General features: G+C 43.8%; 1 protein-coding gene across 1 annotated transcript in view; it reads right to left on the bottom strand.

The window, feature by feature from the left end:
* Positions 1–22,900, bottom strand: part of LOC134372395 (leukocyte immunoglobulin-like receptor subfamily A member 6) — a 65,513-nt gene extending 42,613 nt beyond the window's left edge. Inside the window, 5 exon segments of the mRNA XM_063089913.1 lie at positions 20,972–21,172; positions 21,175–21,273; positions 21,534–21,830; positions 22,061–22,363; positions 22,513–22,900. Of these exon segments, the coding sequence (XP_062945983.1) occupies positions 20,972–21,172; positions 21,175–21,273; positions 21,534–21,830; positions 22,061–22,363; positions 22,513–22,900 (1,288 nt within the window).
* Between the last annotated feature and the right edge of the window lie 214 nt (positions 22,901–23,114).

The following is a 23,114-nucleotide window of genomic DNA, read 5'->3' as shown; positions in this document are numbered from 1 at the left end:
AGTTGATTAATATGGTGTATCACATTTATTGATTTGCGTATGTTGAACCAACCCTGCATTCCTGGGATGAATCCCACTTGATTGTGGTGAATTATTTTAAGTATGTGTTGCTGTATTCTGTTTGCTAGTATTTTAGTGAGGATTTTTGCATCTATATTCATCAAGAATATCGGCCTGTAGTATTCTTTTTACGTTATATCTTTACCTGGTTTTGGTATCAGGATGATGTTTGCTTCATAGAATGAGTTTGGTAGATTTGCGTCTGTTTCATCTTTTGGAATAGTTTGTAAAGAATTGGTGTCAATTCCTCTTTGAATGTTTGGTAAAATTCTGCTGTGAATCCATCTGGTCCTGGGCTTTTCTTTGTTGGGAGCCTTCTGATAACAGCTTTAATCTCCTTTATTGTTATTGGTCTGTTCAAATTTTCTACGTCTTTACGGTTCAGTTTTGGGAGCTTGTGTGTGTCCAGAAATGTATCCATTTCCTCCAGATTTTCAAATTTGTTGGCGTATAGTTGTTTACAGTAGTCTGGAACGATTCCTTGTATTTTGGATGAATCAGTTGTAATATCGCCTTTTTCATTTCTAATTTTTGTTATTTGAATCTTCTCTCTTCTTTTTTTTTTTGTTAGCCATGCTAATGGTGTGTCAATTTTATTTATCTTTTCAAAAAACCAACTTTTTAATTCATTGATCTTTTGAATTGTTTTTTGGTTTTTAATTTCATTCAGTTCTGCTCTTATCTTAATGATTTCTTTCCATCTGCTAACTTTAGGTTTGGATTGTGCTTGTTTTTTATGTTCTTTAAGGTGAAGTGTTAGGTTGTTCACTTGCCATCTTTCCATTCTTCTGAGGTGAGCATTTAATGCAATAAATTTCCCCCTTAATACTGCTTTTGCAGTATCCCACAGGTTGTGGTATGATGTATCATTATTTTCATTAGTTTCAATAAATTTTTTGATTTCCTGTTTGATTTCTTCTTGGACCCATATGTCATTAAGTAGAATGCTGTTTAATTTCCATTTGTTTGTATAGTTACCAGAGTTTCGTTTGTTATTAATTTCTAGTTTTAATGCATTGTGGTCCAAGAAGATCCATGGGATAATTCCAATATTTTTCAATTTATTGAGACTTGATTTGTGACCTAATATGTGATCTATCCTGGAGAATGATCCATGTGCTGATGAGAAGAATGAATATTCTGAGGTTGTTGGATGGAATGTTCTGTAGATATCTGCCAATTCCAATTTGTCCAGAGTATTGTTTAGATCTTGTGTTTCTCTACTGATTCTTTGCCTAGATGATCTGTCTAATATTGACAGTGGGGTGTTCAGGTCCCCTGCTATTATGGTATTAGTGTCTATTTCCTTCTTTAGGTCTAATAGAGTTTGTTTTATAAATCTGGCTGCTCCAACATTGGGTGTGTACATATTTATGATTATTATATCTTCTTGATGCATCAGTCCTTTTCTCATTAAGTAGCATCCCTCATTGTCTCTTTTTATGGTTTTTAGTTTAAAGTCTATTTTATCAGATATAAGAATAGCTACTCCAGCTCGTTTTTCATGTCTGTTTGCATGGTAAATCTTTTTCCATCCTTTCACTCTTAGTGTATGTGAATCTTTATGGGTGAGTTGGGTCTCTTGAAGGCAGCATATAGTTGGGTCCTCCTTTTTAATCCAGTCAGCCAGTCTGTGTCTTTTGATTGGGGAATTTGACCCTTTTACATTAAGAGTTGTTATTGAGAGATGTTGATTGATTCCTAGCATTTTATTGGTTGTTTGTTTGTCTTAGGTGTCTTTTGTTCCTTGCTTTCTGATTTACTGTTTGGTTTCTGTGTTTGTTGGTTCCTTAGGTTGTAGATAGGATTTTTATTTTATTTTATTTTATTATATATTTATTTATTTTTTAAATTTTATTTTGTCGATATACATTGTGGCTGATTATTGCTCTCCATCACCAAAACCTCCCTCCCTTCTCCCTCCCCCCCCCCTCAACAATGTCCTTTCTGTTTGCTTGTCGTATCAACTTCAAATAATTGTGGTTGCTATATCTTCTTCCCCCACCCGGTTTTTGTGTGTGTGTGTGTGTGTGTTTGTGTGTGAATTTATATATTAATTTTTAGCTCCCACCAATAAGTGAGAACATGTGGTATTTCTCTTTCTGTGCCTGACTTGTTTCACTTAATATAATTCTCTCGAGGTCCATCCATGTTGTTGCAAATGGCAGTATTTCATTCGGTTTTATAGCTGAGTAGTATTCCATTGTGTAGATGTACCACATTTTCCATATCCACTCATCTGATGATGGACATTTGGGCTGGTTCCAACTCTTGGCTATTGTATACACTGCTGCGATGAACATTGGGGAACAGGTATACCTTCGACTTGATGATTTCCATTCCTCTGGGTATATTCCCTACAGTGGGATAGCTGGGTTGTATGGTAGATCTATTTGCAGTTGTTTGAGGAACCTCCATACCATTTTCCATAGAGGCTGCACCATTTTGCAGTCCCACCAACAATGTATGAGAGTTCCTTTTTCTCCGCAACCTCGCCAGCATTTATCGTTCATAGTCTTTTGGATTTTAGCCATCCTAACTGGGGTTAGGTGGTATCTCAGTGTGGTTTTGATTTGCATTTCCCGGATGCTGAGTGATGTTGAGCATTTTTTCATATCTCTGTTGGCCATTTGTATATCTTTCTTAGAAAAATTCCTACTTAGCTCTTTTGCCCATTTTTTAATTGGGTTGCTTGTTTTCTTCTTGTAAAGTTGTTTGAGTTCCTTGTATATTCTGGATATTAATCCTTTGTCAGATGTATATTTTGCAAATATTTTCTCCCACTCTGTTGGTTGTCTTTTAACTCTCTTAATTGTTTCTTTTGCTGTGCAGAAGCTTTTTAGTTTGATATAATCCCATTTGTTTATTTTTCCTTTGGTTGCCTGTGCTTTTGGGGTCGTATTCATGAAGTCTGTGCCCAGTCCTATTTCCTGAAGTGTTTCTCCTATGTTTTCTTTAAGAAGTTTTATTGTTTCAGGGTGTATATTTAAATCCTTAATCCATTTTGAGTTGATTTTAGTACATGGTGAGAGGTATGGATCTAGTTTCATTCTCCTGCATATGGATATCCAGTTATCCCAGCACCATTTGCTGAAGAGGCAGTCCCATCCCCAGTAAATAGGCTTGGTGCCTTTGTCAAAGATCAGATGGCAGTAAGTGTGTGGGTTGATTTCTGGATTCTCTATTCTATTCCATTGGTCAGTGTGTCTGTTTTTATGCCAGTACCATACTGTTTTGGTTATTATAGCTTTGTAGTATAGGTTAAAGTCAGGTAGTGTTATGCCTCCAGCTTTAATTTTTTTGCTCAGCATTGCTTTGGCTATGTGTGGTCTTTTATTGTTCCATATAAATATCTGGATAGATTTTTCCATTTCTGAGAAAAATGTCTTTGGCATTTTGATGGGGATTGCGTTGAATTTGTATATCACTTTGGGTAGTATGGACATTTTCACTATGTTGATTCTTCCAATCCAAGAGCATGGGATATCTTTCCATCTTCTTGTATCCTCTCTAATTTCTCTCAGCAGTGGTTTGTAGTTCTCATTATAGAGATTTTTCACCTCCTTGGTTAACTCAATTCCTAAGTATTTTATTTTTTTGGTGGCTATTGTAAATGGGCAGGCTTTCTTGATTTCCCTTTCTGCATGTTCACTATTGGAGAAAAGAAATGCTACTGATTTTTGTGTGTTAATTTTGTATCCTGCTACTGTGCTGAAATCATTTATCAATTCCAGCAGTTTTTTTGTAGAGGTTTTAGGCTGTTCGATATATAGGAATATGTCATCTGCAAACAGGGACAGTTTGACTTCATCTTTTCCAATCCGGATGCCCTTTATTTCCTTCTCTTCTCTGATTGCTCTGGCTAGTACTTCCAACACTATGTTGAATAGGAATGGTGAGAGTGGGCATCCTTGTCTATTTCCTGTTCTTAAAGGAAAAGCTTTCAGCTTTTCCCTATTCAGGATGATATTGGCAGTGGGTTTGTCATATATGGCTTTAATTATGTTGAGATACTTTCCCTCTTTACCTAACTTATAGAGGGTTTTTGTCATGAATGAGTGCCGAACTTTATCAAATGCTTTTTCAGCATCTATAGAGATGATCATGTGGTCCTTGTGTTTGAGTTTTTTGATATGGTGTATCACATTTATTGATTTGTGTATGTTGAACCAACCTTGCATCCCTGGGATGAATCCCACTTGATCGTTATGAATAATTTTACGTATGTGTTGCTGTATTCTGTTTGCTAGTATTTTAGTGAGGATTTTTGCCTCTATATTCATCAAGGATATTGGCCTGTAGTTTTCTTTTTTGGTTATATCTTTACCTGGTTTTGGTATCAGGATGATGTTTGCTTCATAGAATGAGCTTGGGAGATTTGGGTCCGTTTCAATCTTTTGGAATAGTTTGTAAAGAATTGGTGTCAATTCCTCTTTGAATGTTTGGTAAAATTCTGCTGTGAATCCATCTGGTCCTGGACTTTTCTTTGTTGGGAGCCTTCTGATAACAGCTTCAATCTCCTTTATTGTTATTGGTCTGTTCAAATTTTCTACGTCTTCACAGTTCAGTTTTGGGAGCTTGTGTGTGTCCAGAAATTTATCCATTTCCTCCAGATTTTCAAATTTGTTGGCATATGGTTTTTTATAGTAGTCTCGAATGATTCCTTGTATTTCAGATGAAACAGTTGTAATATCGCCTTTTCATTTCTAATTTTTGTTATTTGAGTCTTCTCTCTTTTTTGTTAGCCATGCTAATGGTTTGTCAATTTTATTTATCTTTTCAAAAAACCAACTTTTTGATTCGTTGATCTTTTGAATTGTTTTTTGGTTGTCAATTTCATTCAGTTCTGCTCTGATCTTAATGATTTCTTTCCGTCTGCTGACTTTAGGTTTGGATTGTTGTTGTTTTTCTAGTTCTCTAAGGTGAAGTGTTAGGTTGTTCACTTGCCATCGTTCTATTCTTCTGAAGTGAGCATTTAATGCAATAAATTTTCCCCTCAATACTGCTTTTGCAGTATCCCACAGGTTTTGGTATGATGTATCATTGTTTTCATTAGTTTCAATAAATTTTTTAATTTCCTGGTTCATTTCTTCTTGGACCCATATGTCATTAAGTAGAATGCTGTTTAATTTCCATGTGTTTGTATAGTTACCAGAGTTTCGTTTGTTATTAATTTCTAGTTTTAATCCATTGTGGTCTTAGAAGATACATGGGATAATTCCAATTCTTTTGAATTTATTGAGACTTGATTTGTGACCTAATATATGATCTATCCTTGAGAATGATCCATGTGCTGCTGAGAAGAATGAATATTCTGAGGTTGTTGGGTGGAATGTTCTGTAGATATCTGCCAATTCCAATTGGTCTAGAGTCTTGTTTAGATCTTGTATTTGTCTACTGATTCTTTGCCTAGATGATCTGTCTAATATTGACAGTGGGGTGTTCAGGTCCCCTGCTATTATGGTATTAGTGTCTATTTCCTTCTTTAGGTCTAATAGAGTTTGTTTTATAAATCTGGCTGCTCCAACATTGGGTGTGTACATATTTATGATTGTTATGTCTTCTTGATGGATCAGTCCTTTTATCATTAAGTAGTGTCCCTCATTGTCTCTTTTTATGGTTTTTAGTTTAAAGTCTATTTTGTCAGATATAAGAATAGCTACTCCAGCTCGTTTTTCTTTTCTGTTTGCATGGTAAATCTTTTTCCATCCTTTCACTCTTAGTCTGTGTGAATCTTTATGGGTGAGGTGGGTCTCTTGTAGGCAGCATATAGTTGGGTCCTGCTTTTTGATCCAGTCAGCCAGTCTGTGTCTTTTAATTGGGGAATTTAAGCCTTTTCCATTAAGAGTTGTTATTGAAAGGTGTTGATTTATTCCTAGCATTTTATTGGTTGTTCGGTTGTCTTAGGTGTCTTTTGTTCCTTGCTTTCTGATTTACTGTTTGGTTTCTGTGTTTGTTGGTTCCTTAGGTTGGAGATAGTGTTTTTGTTAGCTTGTTTTCTCTTCATGAATGCCATTTTTATTGTAGTAGCGGGTTTAGATTTTTCTTGGGTTTTTATGGCAGTGGTAGTTATTTTTCAGGAACCAAACCCAGTACTCCCTTGAGGATTTCTTGTAAGGGTGGTCGTGTGGTAGTGAACTCCCGCAGTTTTTGTTTGTCTGAGAAATATACTATTTGCCCTTCATTTCAGAAGGATAGCCTTGCAGGGTAGAGTATTCTTGGCTGGCAATCTTTGTCTTTTAGTATTTTGAATATATCATCCCATTCCTTTCTAGCTTTTAGGGTTTTTGATGAAAAGTCTGATGTTAGCCTGATTGGGGCTCCCTTATAGGTGATTTGACGCTTCTCTCTTGCAGCTTTTAAGATTCTCTCTTTGTCTCTGAGTTTTGCCAATTTGACTATGACATGTCTTAGAGAAGGCCTTTTTGGGTTGAATACGTCTGGAGATCGTTGAGCTTCCCGGATCTGAAGATCTGTGATTTTTCCTATACCTGGGAAGTTTTCTGCCACTATTTTGTTGAATATGTTTTCAGTGCAATCTCCGTTTTCCTCCCCTTCTGGAATACCCATGATTCTGATATTTGAGTGCTTAAAGTTGTCTGATATCTCTCTCAGATTTTCTTCAATGTCTTTGATTCTTTTTTCTTTTTTTTGTCTGCTTGTGTTATTTCAAACAGCCCATGTTCAAGTTCAGGGGTTCTCTCTTCAACTTCGACAAGCCTGCTGGTTAAACTGTCCGTTGTGTTTTTTATTTCGCTGAATAACTTCTTCAGTTCGGCAAGTTCTGCTACATTTTTTTTTCAGGACATTGATTTCCTTGTACATTTCCTCTTTCAGGTCCTGTATACTTTTCCTCATTTCATCATGATGTCTCGCTGAGTTTTCTTGTATCTCATTCAGTTTCCTTAGAATTATCACTCGAAATTTCTTGTCAGTCATTTCAAGGGCTTCTTGTTCTATAGGATCTAGAGTTTGAGATTTATTAACTTTTGGTGGTGTACTTTCTTGATTTTTTGTATTTCTGGTGTCTTTTTTTTAATTTTTATTCATTGTGGCAGGGGGTTTCAAAGTCCACCGGTTTGAGACTATTGACTAACTAAGATGATGCTGTGGTTGCCAATTTGTTATGGCTACATCACTGACTACTCAGGTGGCCTCTAGTGGCTTGTGTGTGTGGATGCCTCAGGTCTTGGGCCTCTCCGGGGGGCTACCTTTCTGGTCAGCTTGGACTCTGCTGGGCTGCTGGATCACTGCCAGTACCGCAGGGTGTGTGGTCTCTGCTGATCTTGCACTTCCCATGCAGGACTTCTCCCTGTTCCATGCACTCTGGCCCACTTGCTGGATCTTGCAGTGGCGGGCCTGCAGGGTGTGTGTTTTCTGTCGAGTCTCTGCCTCCCTAGCCGGATATTTCCCCACTCTGTGCGCACTGGGCTGGGCTGGGACGTGTCTTCTGCAACCCTCGTCTATCAGCCGGGCCTTCAAGTCCCTGCTCAGCACTGCCTCGACCAGGAAGTCTACCAGGTTTCTGCTGGTAGGCGCAGAGGACCGGTGACTCTGGGTGCCTTTGTAGTACTGTGTAGATCTTTCTCAGGACTTATCACCTTCCTCCTGGTATCTCGGTTATTTGTGTACTTGTCTTATATCCCACACCAGATCATGACCTCCTCGAGGGAGGAGCCCACAGCACACGGTTCACCTTTGAAACCCCCAGCGCTGACCAACTCCGGTGCCCACCCACAGTCAGCTCTCCGGCAGGTTCAAGCGAACTCGGGAACGCTCCAACCACACTATTCCTAACCAGAAATCAGTTGGGCGTTTTTCCGAACTGGTGGCCACAGAGATGGTATCTGCCTCCCGGTAACAGGAAGTTTACTGGGGGTCAGAGCCCAGGGTGAGGTGGAGTGGCAGTCGGCCCAGCCCGTACTTCCTTGCCCTCCTGACACTGGCCAGGGATGCCCCATGCCACCAGCCCCACCAGAGAACCGCGGAGGGAGTGGGAGGGGAGGCCGCCCGCAGGCCCCGGGAAGCCCTGTGCTGGGGCAAGCAAGTGGGAAGCCTCAGTGCGGAGCCGAGCTGGGCGAGAAGGATAGGCCTGGCCGAGCCGGGCCGGAGCCACCACCACCTGAGAAAATGGAGGCAGCCCCGGGGCCGGTGAGTGGCCTGGTGATGCAGGCAGAAGCCAGGTGGGTGTCAGCTCCCCGAGCAGGGCCAGGTCGGGGGTCACTCACAAGGCTAGGTCATGCTGCTCCATCTCTGCCTCCGGTTCATCGCCGTCCCTGTCCTTGGCCACTGCCCCCTCGGGCTGCTCACTCGGTCCTGCAGCGCGGCTTGGGCGCTCCCAGGAATCTTCTTTTATGCTGGCCTGAAACCTTGAATCCTGAATAGGGCAGCTGGTCGCTGCAGCTAAGAAACAGTTCTTTTCCTCCTCCACACTTCAAAGCTGTTGCCTGTAAACAAGGCAGCCTCTCCTGCCAAGGGCAAAGTGGCGGTCAACCCTCACGACTGGCCACCAGCAGCGGTCCTTCCTTCACACAACAGATTTAAATTAAAATCTAGGAGAGAGGGACAAGATAGCAGAGTAGAGGTGCCCAGCATCCAGTTCTCCCACAAAAGAGTCCCAGAATAGAGAGTGGCCAGCAGAAATTTGAGCAGGAGAAATTCTCCCTTGAGAAATGAAGAGTCTACTCATCTGGAGCACTTCTCAGCGGTAACCCCCGATTACTCCTGCTCGAGCTCACCCTTAGTACTGTGAGTTTGCCAGTGCCATTGTCTGGCCCCTGCACAGGGTTTCATCATCCTCTAGGGTAGTTGCTTGTTTTAGTCCATTTTGTGTTGCTATAACCGAAATACCTGAGACTGGGTAATTTATAAGGAAAAGAGGTTTATTTGGCTTACAATTCTGGGACAGCTGCATGTAGCATGGGCCTCAGACTGCATCTACTCATGGTGGAAAGTGGCAGGCAGCCGGCAAGTACAAGCAGATCACATTGCAAGAGGAAGCAAGAGAGAGAAGCAAGAGAGAGAGGTGCCAGGGTCTTATTAAGCAACAAGCTCTCATGGGAACTAGCAGAGCAAGAATTCACTCATTAATCCCCCCTCCACAAGGGAGAGCACTAATCCATTCATGAGGGATCCACCCCCATGACTCAGTCAGTTTCCAACACTGCTCCATTGGAGATCAAAATTCCACATGAGTTTTGGAGGGGACAACACATCCAAACTCCATCATCGCTTTTGCTCTCTACAGCAGCCACCTCTGCTCACCACTGTGTGGCTAATGCCATCTAGAAGCTGCAGCCAAACCACTGGAAATGCAGGCCAGGCAAATCCAGCCACAGCCACTACACAGCCCCTAACCCCCAACAGTGGTGTGTGGCCACAACTTCTAGAGACCACACCATGTGAGGCTTTCTTAACAGGATGCTGGAGCAGGTGGGGAGCAAACCTTACAGCCCCTCCCCTTCAGGCTTTTACTACATTGAGATCAGAGCAGCTTGGCATCAGCTGTGAGAGCCCTGCTTCTTGTGGATCCCACAGAGAAGGGCTGCAGCAGCATCGCAGCAGACCTAAAAGCCCCCTGACCACCACTCCCACAGGCAGTAACTTGACCTCTTTCACGCCAGCCCCACAAGCCCCACATCCTGGAACTGTAGCAGGAAGAGGACTCAACAACCTGGCACCGGGAGCTCTGCCCCTTGCTATTTTTGGAGGAAGAGGCCCCAGCAGTTAGGCACCAGGCCAACAGCACCACCGCCCACTGCTCTCACTGGCAGAGACTTGAGAGTTCCACACCTAACCCAGGAGGCCCTCCCCCTGTAGCTCTTGCCAGTACTGTCTTGAGCATCTCTAGGCCACCACGAGGACCCCACTCCCTCACAGCTTTTGCAAAGAGATGCCTCAGCACCCCAGCAATACCACCCAGAATCCCATTCTGCAAGACTTTCACTGGGAGGGCCCCCAGAAGTCTGGCTCCAGCCCAAGGAGCCCTGCTCCTCATAGCTCTCACTGGGAGTGACTTGAGCACATCTATACCAGCCCTGAGAGTCCTGCCTCCTGTGGCTCACACTGGAAGAGACCTCAGCAGCCCGTCACCAGCCCCGAGAACTTTAATCCTCACAGCATTTGCCAGGAGAGACCTGAACGGTCTTATACCTGCTTTTGAAACCCTCCCCTCACAGCTTTGCCTGCAAGCGGCCTCAGAGGCTCAGCACCAGCCACAAGAGTCCCACCTCTTGCAACCTCCCACTCCAGGAGGTATGAATCACTGGAGAGCAGACCCAGAAGTCTCCTCCCAACCAAAGTCTATGTGGAATCTAAACTGAACAATCTTACACAACAGGGAACGTAAAACAAACCTTCAGGAGAGATTCTTTCTCTCCAAAAGAAGCTCAAGTAACTGAAGAAGCAACTGTTCCACCACATGACCAAACATCAACATAGATATACCAGAAATATGAAAAAACAAGAAACTAGGTATACCCCAAAGAAATGTAATAACACTCGAACACAAGATCTCAGTCTAGAAGAAGCCCTTGAATGGTCTGAAAAATAATTCCAAGCAACAATCGTAAGGAAACTCCATGAGATACATGAAGAGATAAAGAGGCAACAGAATGAAATGAGAAAAATAATCCAAGATATGAAGGAGGAAATCTACAAAGAGATTAATGCCATAAAAAAGGCTGTGGCAGAACTTTTGGAACTGAAAGACTCATTCAATGAAATAAAAACAACATTTTAGAGCTTTAGCAGCAGAATAGAGCAAGCAGAAGAAAGAATCTCTGACCTCAAAGACTCTATTTTTGAAATAACCCAAGCAGACAAAGAAAAAAGAAAAAATTTTAAAAATGAAGCATATCTCTGAGAAATATCAGAGAGCTTCAAGCATGCAAACATCTCAACTATGGGTGTTCCAGAAGGGAAAGAAAAAAGCACTGAGAACCTATTCAATGATATACTAGCAGAAAATTTCCCTGGCATTGATAGAGAAATGGATTTCCAAACACAAGAAGCACAAAGATCCCCAAACAATGGGGGGTTCTATGATATAATGGTTTGCACTCTGGGCTCTGAATCCAACAATCCCCAAACAAGTTCAATCTAATACAGTCCTCTCCAACACACATTATGGTTAAACTGGCAAAAGTTACAGGCAAAGAGAGAATCCTAGAAAGCGCAAGGGAAAATGTCAAGTCACTTATACGGGAGTCCCCATCAGTCTAATGGCAGAGTTCTCAGCAGAAACCCCACAGGCCAGAGGAGAATGGGATGATGTATTTAAAGCACTAAAAGAGAAAAACTGCCAACCAAGAACACTATACCCAGCAAGGCTATCCTTCAGATATTAAAGAGGTATAGTTTATTTCCCAGATAAACAAAAACTATGGGAATTCTGCACCATATGACCAGCCACGCAAGAAACTCTCAAGGGAGTCCTCTACCTGGAACTCCCCCGAAAATAATCCCCACCAGGAACGCACTAGGAAGAATAAATCCCACGGATAAAAGACACAGGCAAATGAGAAAGGGTGGAAAAAAACTAAACCTTTCCCCTTCAAAAACCCAACAAGTTGCAAAGTCATGGAAGAGCAGGAAAAGAAAGGAACAAAAGACACTAAAAACAACCACACAAAAGCAATTAAATGACAGGAATCAAATAATACCTTTCAATAACAATGCTAAATGTTAACGGATTGAACTCCCCACTCAAAAGACATCGACTGGCTGGATGGATTAAAAAACTAGACCCAACACTATGCTGCCTGCAAGAATTCCACCTCACCTGTAAAGACTCACACAGAGTAAAAGTGAAAAGACAGAAAACGATATATCACACAAATAGAAACGAAAAATGAGCAGGAGTAGATAGTCTTATATCAGATAAAATAGACTTTAATCCAAAAACTAAAAAAAGGAGATAAAGAGGGCCATTATATAATTATAAAAGGGTCTATCCACCAAGAAGAAATAATAGTCATAAATATATATGCTCCCAACATTGGTGCACCCATGTGAAGTATGCATAAAGCAAATGTACTTCACAGGGTCTGGCTTTCCAAAGCCTTGCAGTTTCAATAATTGACCTGGCAAAGGACAGGAAATTTTCCCCAGGCTACAGTCTCTGTTGTAAGATAAAGAATTGGAACACAGCAAGGTTGCTGGCTCAAAGACAGGTTACTGATTGATGTGTAAAGATACTGGGAAATTGCTGTAGGAAGAGAATGTTTGCTAAAATCAAGCTTTTGTAAATGGATCAACTTAATTGCATTATAGAATGTCACCTTACTGAATGTTAACAGCTTCTATTGTTAAGCTTGTTAAACTGTACTTAGCAAAATCCCCACCTATGTTCTCTTCCTGGAACTTCCTGGTCTGGAGAATAAATGTGGGAAGAGAACCCAAATTCGTGGTTACTTTCCCAAATGGAAGGAATGCCACAATCGCGAGGGTTCTGGGAGATTAACCCCTTTTTGGGGCTTATCTGTACTCAGGAGAGATGGGCTTTGAGTAATTGATGGTGGACCTATCACCCAGGGGAGAATAGGTGACAAATCCGTGGGAGGCAAAGCAATATGCCCAGACTTATAAAGCAAACATTACTACACTTAAAGAGAGAGATAGACCTCAATACTGTAATAATTTGGTACCTGAACATTGCCCTCTCAACATCGGACACATCATCTAGGCAACAAATCAATAGGGAAACACAGGATTTAAACTACACGCTAGACCAATTGGACTTGCTGGATCTATATAGAACATTACACCGAACAACCACAGAACATACATTCTTCTCATCAGCCCATGGAACATTCTGCAACATAGATCACATATTAGGTCACAAATCAATTATCAACAAATTTTTAAAAATTGAAATCATTTCATGTATCTTCTCAGACCACAAAGGATTAAAACTAGAAACCAATAACAAAAGAAATTTTGGACATCACACAAATACTTGGAAATTAAACAACATGCATCTGAATGACATACAGGTTAAAGAAGAAATCAAACAGGAAATCAAAAAATTTCTCGAAACTAATGATTATAACAACACATCATACCCAAATCTGTGGGATACTGCAAAAGCAATACTAAGAGGAAAGTTTACATCAAGAAAACAGAAAGAGTTCACATAAACAACCTAACTTTACACCTCAGAGGACTGGAAATACAGGAATAATCCAATCCAAAAGTTAGTAGTCAGAAAGAAATATTAAAAATCAGAGCAGAACTAAACGAAATAGAGACAAAAATATGACACAAAAGATCAATGGAACAAAAAGTTGTTTTTTTGAGAAGATAAACAAAATAGACAAAACACTAGCCAGACTTCCTAAAAAAAAGAAGAGAGGAGAGCCAAATAACAGAAATCGAAAACGAGAAAGGGGCTATCACAACTGATAAAGCAAAAATACACAGAGTCACTAGAGATTACTATGAATAACAATTATACACCAACAAATTTAAACAAATGGAGGAAATGGATCAATTTCTAGAAACATACAATCTACCAAGATTGAACCAAAAAGACATAGAAAAACTGAACAGAACAATAACAAGCAATGACATTGAAGCAGTAATCTGAAATCTTCCAAAGAAGAAAAGGACCGGAACAGGTGGCTTCACTGCTGAATTCTACCAAACCTTTAAAGAGGAATTAATACCACTTCTATTTTTTTAAAAAGAAAATGTAATTTTATTAATATCATTTTTTGCATTCTATGATGTTCTTGCAGAGCAGGGGAGGGAAGGGGAGAGAAGAAAGAGGAAGGAAATGGGATGGAAGAAGTAGGAAGGAGGAGGGGTAGGATTGAGGCCTGTGGCACCCCCCTCATTCCCACAGGGAGACCAGGGGCTTCCAGCAGTGGCTTGGTCATTGCCAGGCCAGGTACAGATGTCAGGGGGATGTGACAAAAGCCCTCATCCCCCACCATCCCACCTCAGAAACCGGGGCCCTTCTTGCTATGGCTTGATGGTTGTCCATGGGGTGTTTGTATGTGTCGGGGGTGTGGCCGCAGCCAATGTGCCCCCCACACTCCAGCTCAGGAGAGACTGTGGCGCTTCATGTGGCAGCTTGGTGGTTCACACTGGGCTGGCTGCGTGTAAGGGGGGTATGGCCAAGGTCCTCGGTGCCCCTCTGCCCCAAGGTGGGAGAGCCTGGAGCACTTCCTTTGGTAGCTCGGTGGTCACCACTGGGTTGGTTGAGCATGTCATGAGGGCATGACCAAGGCCCTCATCCACCACCCTCAGGATAGGTTGCAGGTGGTGAAGAGCATTGCTGAGGCCCCTGGACCTCCCCGCTTTCTGGCTTGGTAACCCCATGGGAATTCTGGCCATTCTAGGTGCTATAGGTGTTCTTTGGTGAAATGAGACCCTTACTAATTAATGTGAAACTTTGTCTCTGGTTGCAGGTACTTTGTTTTTTCCTTCAGTTCTGTGTTGGATTATTTCTTGTTCCCACCACTTAAACTCTGCACTGGAACTAACTTGCTGTCCTTTCCTTACATCTAACGTAGGGGAACTTCCTGTTCAAAGTACGGAGCTCTGTGGTTGAGCTAAATTGCTGCTGTGCTGCTGATTCCGTAGGAAAGGCTTTTTGTGTAGCTAACATTTTAATTGCTGATTTTATAGGTAATTCCAGCTTTGGACAAATCTGGTGCACCTGGGTTGTGTAGAAACTCTGGTCTGGGCCTGAGTCTTTTCATCAAACTGCACCCCATGCAATCCTATATTCCTGACCAATCTCCTCTGAGTGGTCCTTCGCTGATTAGGGTGCAGATCAGCTGTCCTTGCTGTGCCCCAGTGTTCTCCTCGTGGGCTGATTTCCCCCACCACCTGTGCTACAAACCCTTCCGATGGGACAGGCCATGTTTTGGTCCCCTGCAATGACTCACCAGCCTCTGAGTAGCTCCTTCTTTCAGTTCTTCTGATACTTCACTCCCATGTGGGTCCACAGGAACCCTATTAGTGGTCTTGCTGGCTTAGGGGCCACCATGGCCCTCTTCTCCCCTGCCATCTCTAAGCAACTTCATCCAAAGGGCACATCTGTGGCTTTTGCCAGCTCCTGCTCTCTGCACTCAGCAGCTCCGGCCTGGACACAGCAGGGGTTCTAAGTGTTCAGAGTGGTTTTTGGTTTCTCTCATCATGGCTTCTCCCACCTTCATGCACTCTGTGGGTCTCTCCTCCTCTTCCCCTGAGCTCTAGCAGCCCCAGCTTGGGTGTCCTTGCTTTTCAATAGTTGCAAATTAATTTGTGGGAATAATGCTGGGGAACGTCTATTCTGCCATCATGAATGGAAGCCTAAACCAGTTCTTTCAAAACTATTCCAAAACATTGAAACAGAAAGCATTCTCCCAAACTCATTCTATGAAGCCAACATCACACTGATACCAAAACCAGACAAAGATACAACAAAAAAAGAAAACTATAGGCCATTATCCTTGAAAAATTTAGATGCTAAATCAAAATACTACCAAACAGAATACAGCAACATATCAAAAAGATTATACATCGTAATCAAGTGGGATTCATCCCAGGAATGTAAGGACGTTTCAACATACACAAGTCCAAAAATGTGATACACCTCATCAACAAAGTGAAAAATCAAAAACCATATGATCATCTCAGTACATGCAGAAAAAGCATTTCACAAAATTCAACAGTCCTTCATGATAAAGACTCTCAAAAAATAAGGCATTGATGGAAGGTATCTCAACATAATAAAAGCTGTATATGATAAACCCACTGCCAATATCATCCTGAATGGGGAAAATCTGAAAACTTTTCCATTAAGTTTAGAAACAAGACAAGGATGTCCACTCTATCCACCCCTTTTTAACATAGTATTGGTAGTACTTGCCAGAGCAATTATACATGAGAAAGAAACAAAGGGCATCCAAATAGGTAAAGAGAAAATCAAATTGTCCCTGTTCACAGATGACATGCTTCTATACGTACAAATTCCCAAAAAAACAGTATCAACAAACTCTAGGAGTTGATAAACAAAGTCAGTAAGGTTGCAGATAACAAAATCGACATAAAAAAATCAGTACGTCTTTTATACTCCAAGAACAAACTGGAAGAAAAAGAGATCAAGAAAGCAAGATTATTTACAATAGTCTGAAAAAAAAAATACCTAGGAAAAAATCTAATCAAAGCAGTGAATGATCTCTACAATGAGGACTAATCACTTCTGTAAGAAATTAAAGAAGACACTAAGAGATGGAAAGACATTCCTTGTTCATGGATTGGAAGAATCAATGAAGTAAAAATGTTCATACTACTCAAAGCCATCTATACATTCAATGTGATTACCATCAAAATACCAATGACATTCTTCACAGAAATAGAAATATCAATCCTAACATTCATATGGAACAACAAAAGAACCTTAATAGCCAAAACAATTCTGAGCAAAAAGAAAGACCACAGTAGTGCACTGGACTTGCAGAGGGAGAGAACATTCCCTAGGCTACAAAGTGGAGTGGGAGGAAAAGAGGGAGGGAGAAGAAGGTTGAGGATAATTGTGTGGGGGACACGGGATACAAATGCAATTTGTGGTAATGGGTATGCTGCCAGTATGAATCTGGCCCTCACATCGTGGGCATGAGGGGTGACAATCAGTTTTGTATTTCATGAATATTCATAATGAATAAAAAATAGAGAAACAAAAAATTTTTAAGTGCACTAGTTTACAAAAAAAAAAAAGAGAGCAAAAAAAGTAAAGCTGGGGGCATTACACTTCCTGACTTCAAACTATATAACAAATCTGTAGTAATAAAAACAGCATGGTACTGGCATAAAAACAGACATGTGGACCAAGGAAACAGAATAGAGAACTCAGAAATCAACCCACATATTTACAGCCAACTGATCTTTGACAAAGGCACCACGAACATACATTCAGGAAAAGACTACCTCTTCAACAAATGGTGCTCGGAAAACTGGATGTCTGATTGTAGAAAATGAATCTTGATCCGTACCTTTCACCCCGTAGCAAATGGATTAGAAACCTAAACATAAGGCCTAAAACTTTCAAATTCCTAGAAGAAAACATAGGGCAAACACTACAAGATTTAAGACTAGGCCCTGACTTTATGAATAACACCCAAAAGCACAGGCAACAAAAGAAAACATAAACAAATAAGATTATATCAAACTAAAGTCTTCTGCACAGCAAAGGAAACAATAGAGTGAGAAGACATCTTACAGAATGAGAGAAAATATTTGCAAAATATGCATCTGACAAGGAATTAATATCCAGAATATACAAAGATCTCAGATAACTTTACAGTGAAAAAACAAATAATCCAATTAAAAATATATACAAATAGCCAACAGATACATGAAAACATGCTCAACATTACTTAGCATTCGGGAAATGCAAATCAAAGCCACTTTGAAATACCATCTCACTCCAGTCGGGATGGCTAATATACGAAAAATTGAGAAAGATAAATGCAGATGAGGTTGTGGAGAAAAAGCAGCTTTCTTATACCATCGTGGGGCTGCAAAATGGTGCAGCCTCTATGGAAAATGGTATGGAGGTTCCTCAAGCAATTACAGATAGATCTGCCATATGACCCAGCTATCCCACTGCTGGGAATATACCCAGAGGAATGGAAACAATCATGCCGAAGTACTCCTGTGCTTATTGCAGCACTATTTACAATAGCCAAGATTTGGAACCAGAAAAAATGTCCATCATCAGATGACTGGATAAGGAAATTGTGTTATATTGACACAATGGAATACCACTCTACTATAAAAAAGAATGAAATACTACCATTTACAGCAACATGGATGGACTTGGAGAAAATTATATAAAGTGAAACAAGTAAGGCACATAAAGAGAAATTCAACAAACTCTCACTTATTTGTGGGAGCTAAAAATAAATAAATAAATAAATAAACAAACAAACAAATAAATAAATAAATACACAAACAAATGGCTGTGGGGGAAGAAGACACAACAGTCGCAGCAATTCCTTGAACTTGTTAAGACAAGTGAACAGATATGATGTAGGTGGGGGGAGGAGAGGCATGAAGCTGGACAGTCGGGTGAGACCCCGGCCCCTGGAGAGGGGGGAGGGAAAGAGGAACAGGTAAAGGGACATGAAAACAAACTACATTTTATATTGAGAAGTCAAAATAATAAAAATAAGAAATAAGTAAAAATAAAGAAATAAATAAAAAATGAAAAAATAAAAGAAGTGAGCTCCCTGTGAACATTTGTGGGATGAATGAATGAAGGGGAGCACAGGGGTCTTGGGTGGTTCATTTATTCCAGAATTCTTCTGAGACCCGGGGGAGCACTCTAAGAACCAGACAGTCAAACAGAGGATGAGTAGCCAGAAGGGGGACCAGGCAGGAGGCGACCTGAGGTCACAGGAAAACCAGGAAAGAGTGAGGTCACAGAAGGCAGGAGGCTGTGTGCTTTGAGAAGGGAGGGTCAGCTGTGGAAGGATACTGAGAACTGAGTGGTGGGAGGACAGAGAAGTGTTCACTGGATTAAATTTGGCAAGTGGAAGGCTTTTGGTGCCCTGGACAGGACAGGGGCAGGGTCTCACCCGACTGTCCAGCTTCACGGCATCCTCAGGATGTGTGTCCTCATGGCATCATCTGCTGGGGCACAACAAGTGGGTTCATCTCTTGGCAAGATTCCCTTGGATCCTTCAGTCCTGCAGGTCTCTGCCTTGTTCCAGGATGGGGCCACTGAGATCCAGAGAGCAACGGTGATGTCCCCATGGTCACGCAGTGTTGGGGTTCAGTCCTGCTCACCTCTTGGGCCCCAGATACTTCCCAACGTGACCCTCTTCCTCCTGTTGCCTGCTGAAACCTCACTGCTCCTGTCACCCACCCCCAAGTTGCCCCCTCCTCTGCCTTTCACGTGTATTTTCTTTTTGGACATCAACATCTGGGCTGGGGCTGGGGAAGATATAGGAAGGTTAGGTGGCAGTGAGGAGACCAAGGGTAGGTTGTGAGTCTGGGGCCTTTGGACAGGAATTACCTCTTCTGCACGCCTCTGTTCTTGGGCGCTGACTGTGCAGCCCCTGAAGGAAGTTGGAAATCATCTTCTCTCTGGGCTGGGTGAAGATGAACAGAGTATCAGTCCTGGGAACGTTAGAACCACTCACCATCCACATGCAACTCAAGAGAAAAGAAGGAAACCTTAAGACACATTTACATTTATGTTTCAAATATTTCATAAGATTGAAGAAGCTCAAAGAATACCTTCATTTGTACTTCTATGGTGACTTAAATCATTTTCTTTGTAGATTTTTCAATCTGAAATGCTAGAAAAGTTTTTCTAAGCTGACCTTCCCCAACTGTTTGTTTTCCCTTTGGCTGGTCCCTGAGCCTACCTTGGTCAACTCACAAGGGACCCACCACCTCATGAGGCCTGAGTCTGTCCACTCACTACTTACCTGACTTCTTGCATTTGCCCTGACAGTGGTTCTGGATGAGAAGAGAGAGGAGGAGGAAGATTAGCAGGATGAAGGCCACAGAGAACCTGATCGGAGCGTTCTGGTACTTTTCTTGACCTTGGGAACCAGAGTTGTCATGACTGAGCCAAAGATGCCTTTTGACTGAGCACCTACTGTAGCCAGGTATGTGCTGGGTCCTTGCATTCATCACCTCCAAACCTCACACAGTCGTGCAACAAGGGATTCCCACCCCCACCCCACCCATTTTACAGATGAGGAAACTGAGGCTCTGAGAAGTAAATCACCTGCCCCAGGCCACCCAGCCAGGAAGGAGCAGAGCTGGGATTCGAACCCGGCAGCCTGACTTCCAACCCTTGAACTTTCCACCAGGCCTGAAACCCCTGAGCTGAAGGAAAAGAGCCTGAATGCCCCCTAGGTCCCACATGGTGCATGGCCCTGCTGCCCCTTCCCTGCATAATGTCACCATCACTGCTCAGATAGGGCAGGCCCACTGCAGAATGGGTCTTGGGGGGCTTCTCTGGGAGACCTCCTCTCCCAGGAAGTCACAACCAGAAATAAGAAATGAAAGGAATATTTGGATCTGGTCTGGGCCAGGCCTTTTCCTTTCACACTTGGAGAAACTGAGGCCCAGACAGTGGAAGGTCTTGTCCAAGTCTCTGTGTCCAGAGGAGCCTGAACTGAGGTCGTAACTCAGCCCCTGCCTCTTCTGAACCTCACCTCACCTCCCAACACAGCCGCTCACTTACCACCCTGGGAGCCTGACTCTGGATGTGAGGTGGTGATCCTCGGGGCCTCCTGAGATCAGGACAGGGAGTTGAGGGGCTGGAGCTGGTGTACCACTCACTTCAGTCCAGCTTCTCCTGCTCCAGCCTGGGCCTCCAACAGCTCCCTCTACCTTGACCACCCACCCCTCATCCAGCGCAGCCTCAGAGCCCCTGGGAGCCTGTGGTCTCATCTCTGCCAGACACCTAGCTCCCCTGGACACAAGCCATGCTGAGATTTGGGACGAGGACATAGATTAGCTGAGAGTCTCTCAAGGCAAGCCTGGGAGAATTTGAAATTCTCTGGACAGGGCCCTGAGACTCACCAGCTGTTGAGTTGGGCTCTGTGGGTAGGGGGCTTGGGACCTCAGAGGATCCTAGGAATAAGGGCAAGAGGACAATGAGGGGTGGGGGCGTCCCTCAAGACCTCATTTTTGTTTATTCTTCTCCTATATCTGCCTTGTCACCTCCCTAACGTCCCCCCACTACCCACTTGGCACATTCTGGTGATGAGAACGTGGGGAGGGATGGGGTGAGAAGGCGCCTCTGGGCCTCCTGCTCTGTAGAAGATAAACTCCCCTCTCCTGACCCTCCCTCAGGGCCCTCCCCCTGACTCCAATCCCAGTCTAGGGGGTCTCCCAGGAAAGGCCTTTAGCTGACCCATTGAGCTCAGAAAGGACAGGGTCAGGAGCCACTCACCTGAGACCACAAGCTCCAGAGGGTCACTGGGGTTTGACAACAGGTAGGGGAAGTTACTTTGTGAGCCATAGCACCTGTAAGTCCCCCCGTGAGATGACGTCTCAGGTCTCATGGAGAATTTGGCCTGGTACTGCTGAGCTCTGTACTTCGATCTAAGACACAGAGGGGTATCGTTTCTCCCCACTTTGGACAGAAGAAAGGGTCCATTGGGCTCCATGTCTGACACAGCAGGGTCACGTTCACTCCCGAGGCCACCTTGGGGCCCAGCTTCATGGAGAGGCAGGGTCTGTCATGGAGCTGACCTAGAGAGAGAAGGATGGGTGAGGGGCTGTCCCCCACTTGGTTCTGAGCCTAGACCTCACCAGGACCTCTCTCTGAGGACGCCCGGTGTCTCTGCCTATCTCTGTTTTCAGAGCCTCTGCCCTTCCCCACCTATCACCCCTCTCTGTCTCTCTCCCTCTCTTGTGACCCCACCCCTCATCCTGGCCATCACTACCCGCGACTCCCCCAGCAGGGCCTGTGCAGAGTCTGGGTCCCATACTGAATCCACTGGGCTCCTCACCTGCGATCAGGATGTCCAGGGTGTCACTGGGGGCCGATGACTCAGAGGACAGGTTGCGTGCACTGTAGCACCTGTATCTGCCCCCATGGGAGCCATTCCCAGGGTCCAGGGGAAAGTCAGCCTGAGAGAGCCCAGCCTGACACTGCTGGTCAGGGCGCTGGGAGCGATCACATCCTCCCTCCTTGGACAGAGTGAATCTGTCGTAGCTGACATCAGAGCGACACTGGAGGGTCAGACTCTCTCCAGAGGCTATGACAAGGCCCTGCTGGGTCAGGAGGTAGGGCTTCCTGGACAAATCTGGGGGGAAAGAGAAGCTGGGACTACAGGGATTGGTTTGTCCCAAACACCTCCCTTCTCCCATCCTGGCCGTGCAGGTCTCACTGTCTCTCACACTCTGGGTCTCCAGCCCTAGCATCCCTGACCTCTCATCACTCCACTCACCTATGGCTCCCTCCCCTGGAGCAAGGCTTGTATCAACAGGTCAAGGGACACAAAAAATAAACGAGGTAAGGAAGGAACTTCATCACCCAAAACCAGGAGCTCCAGGGTATTGCTGTGTTCCGACCACACCTGGGGTTTGTTCCTGTCATAGCTGTAGCATCTGAATGTCCACCTCTGGCTTGTGGTCATGGGGCCCACAGGTAACAGGGGTTGGAACAGCCCATAATAGTGTTGCTGTGAGTCCCCGATCCAGAAGGGCTTCTGTGTTCCTTCCTTAATCAGAACAAACCTGCTAAATCCCAGCCCTGAACCACACTGGAGGGTCACATTCCCTCCTGAGGTCACAACAGGGCTGGGCAGGGCTGAGAGGCTAGGTTTGCTGTAGACTCCTAGGAGAGAGAAGGCAGCTATGTTAAATGGGGATCACACCCCCCACATTATACCCCAGGGCTGTGTTGTGAGCGGGGAGACACCCCTCACAGCAGATCCCCTTCCCGAGGGCAGAGCCTGGGGCTGGGACCCACGAGTGTCCTCTCACCTGTCACCACCAGCTCCAGAGGGTCACTGTGCTCTGACCAGCCAGCAGGGCTGTGATAGTAACAGTGACATCGCCCTGCATAGTGCTCTGTCGTGGATGGGGTGGAGAACTTGGTCTTATTCTCGGGCTCCAGTGGGCTCTGTCTGACCCAGTATGCTGGTCTTCCCTCTTCATCCAGATGGTCCTCCTGGGCCTCCAGGGCTGCCTGACAGCAGATGTTCACTGACCTCCCCCAGGTGATCACAGAGTCTGGCTCAGCCCATATGGTGAGTTTGGGGAGGGTCCCTGGAAACAAATCAGAGGCTGGGTCTGAAGAAGGTTCCCATCCCTCAGCCCCAGGGTCCTCCAAGATGTCCCCATTCCTCAGCCCAGAACTGCTGTTCTCCATCCGCAGCTACCGAGGGTGGCCCCTAGTCTGCAGTGAAGAGGAGAAACTTGGGACAGCCAGGGACAGACTCACCTGTCTGTGCTCGGGTCCTGGAAAACAGACTCAGCCTTGGAAGAGAGTTGCCTGTGAGAGATTTGCCCCCGAATCCTGAGCAGGTCCTCTCTACCCCGTAAGTCCACTGAGCCCCTGGGGTCTCCTAAAGGATGAGGGTCTG

The sequence above is a fragment of the Cynocephalus volans genome, chromosome 3 (genome assembly GCF_027409185.1).
Source record: "Cynocephalus volans isolate mCynVol1 chromosome 3, mCynVol1.pri, whole genome shotgun sequence".
Classification (NCBI taxonomy): domain Eukaryota; kingdom Metazoa; phylum Chordata; class Mammalia; order Dermoptera; family Cynocephalidae; genus Cynocephalus; species Cynocephalus volans.
The sequence above is the reverse complement of the archived record's forward strand: the minus strand, read 5'-3'. Positions and strand labels throughout refer to the sequence as shown.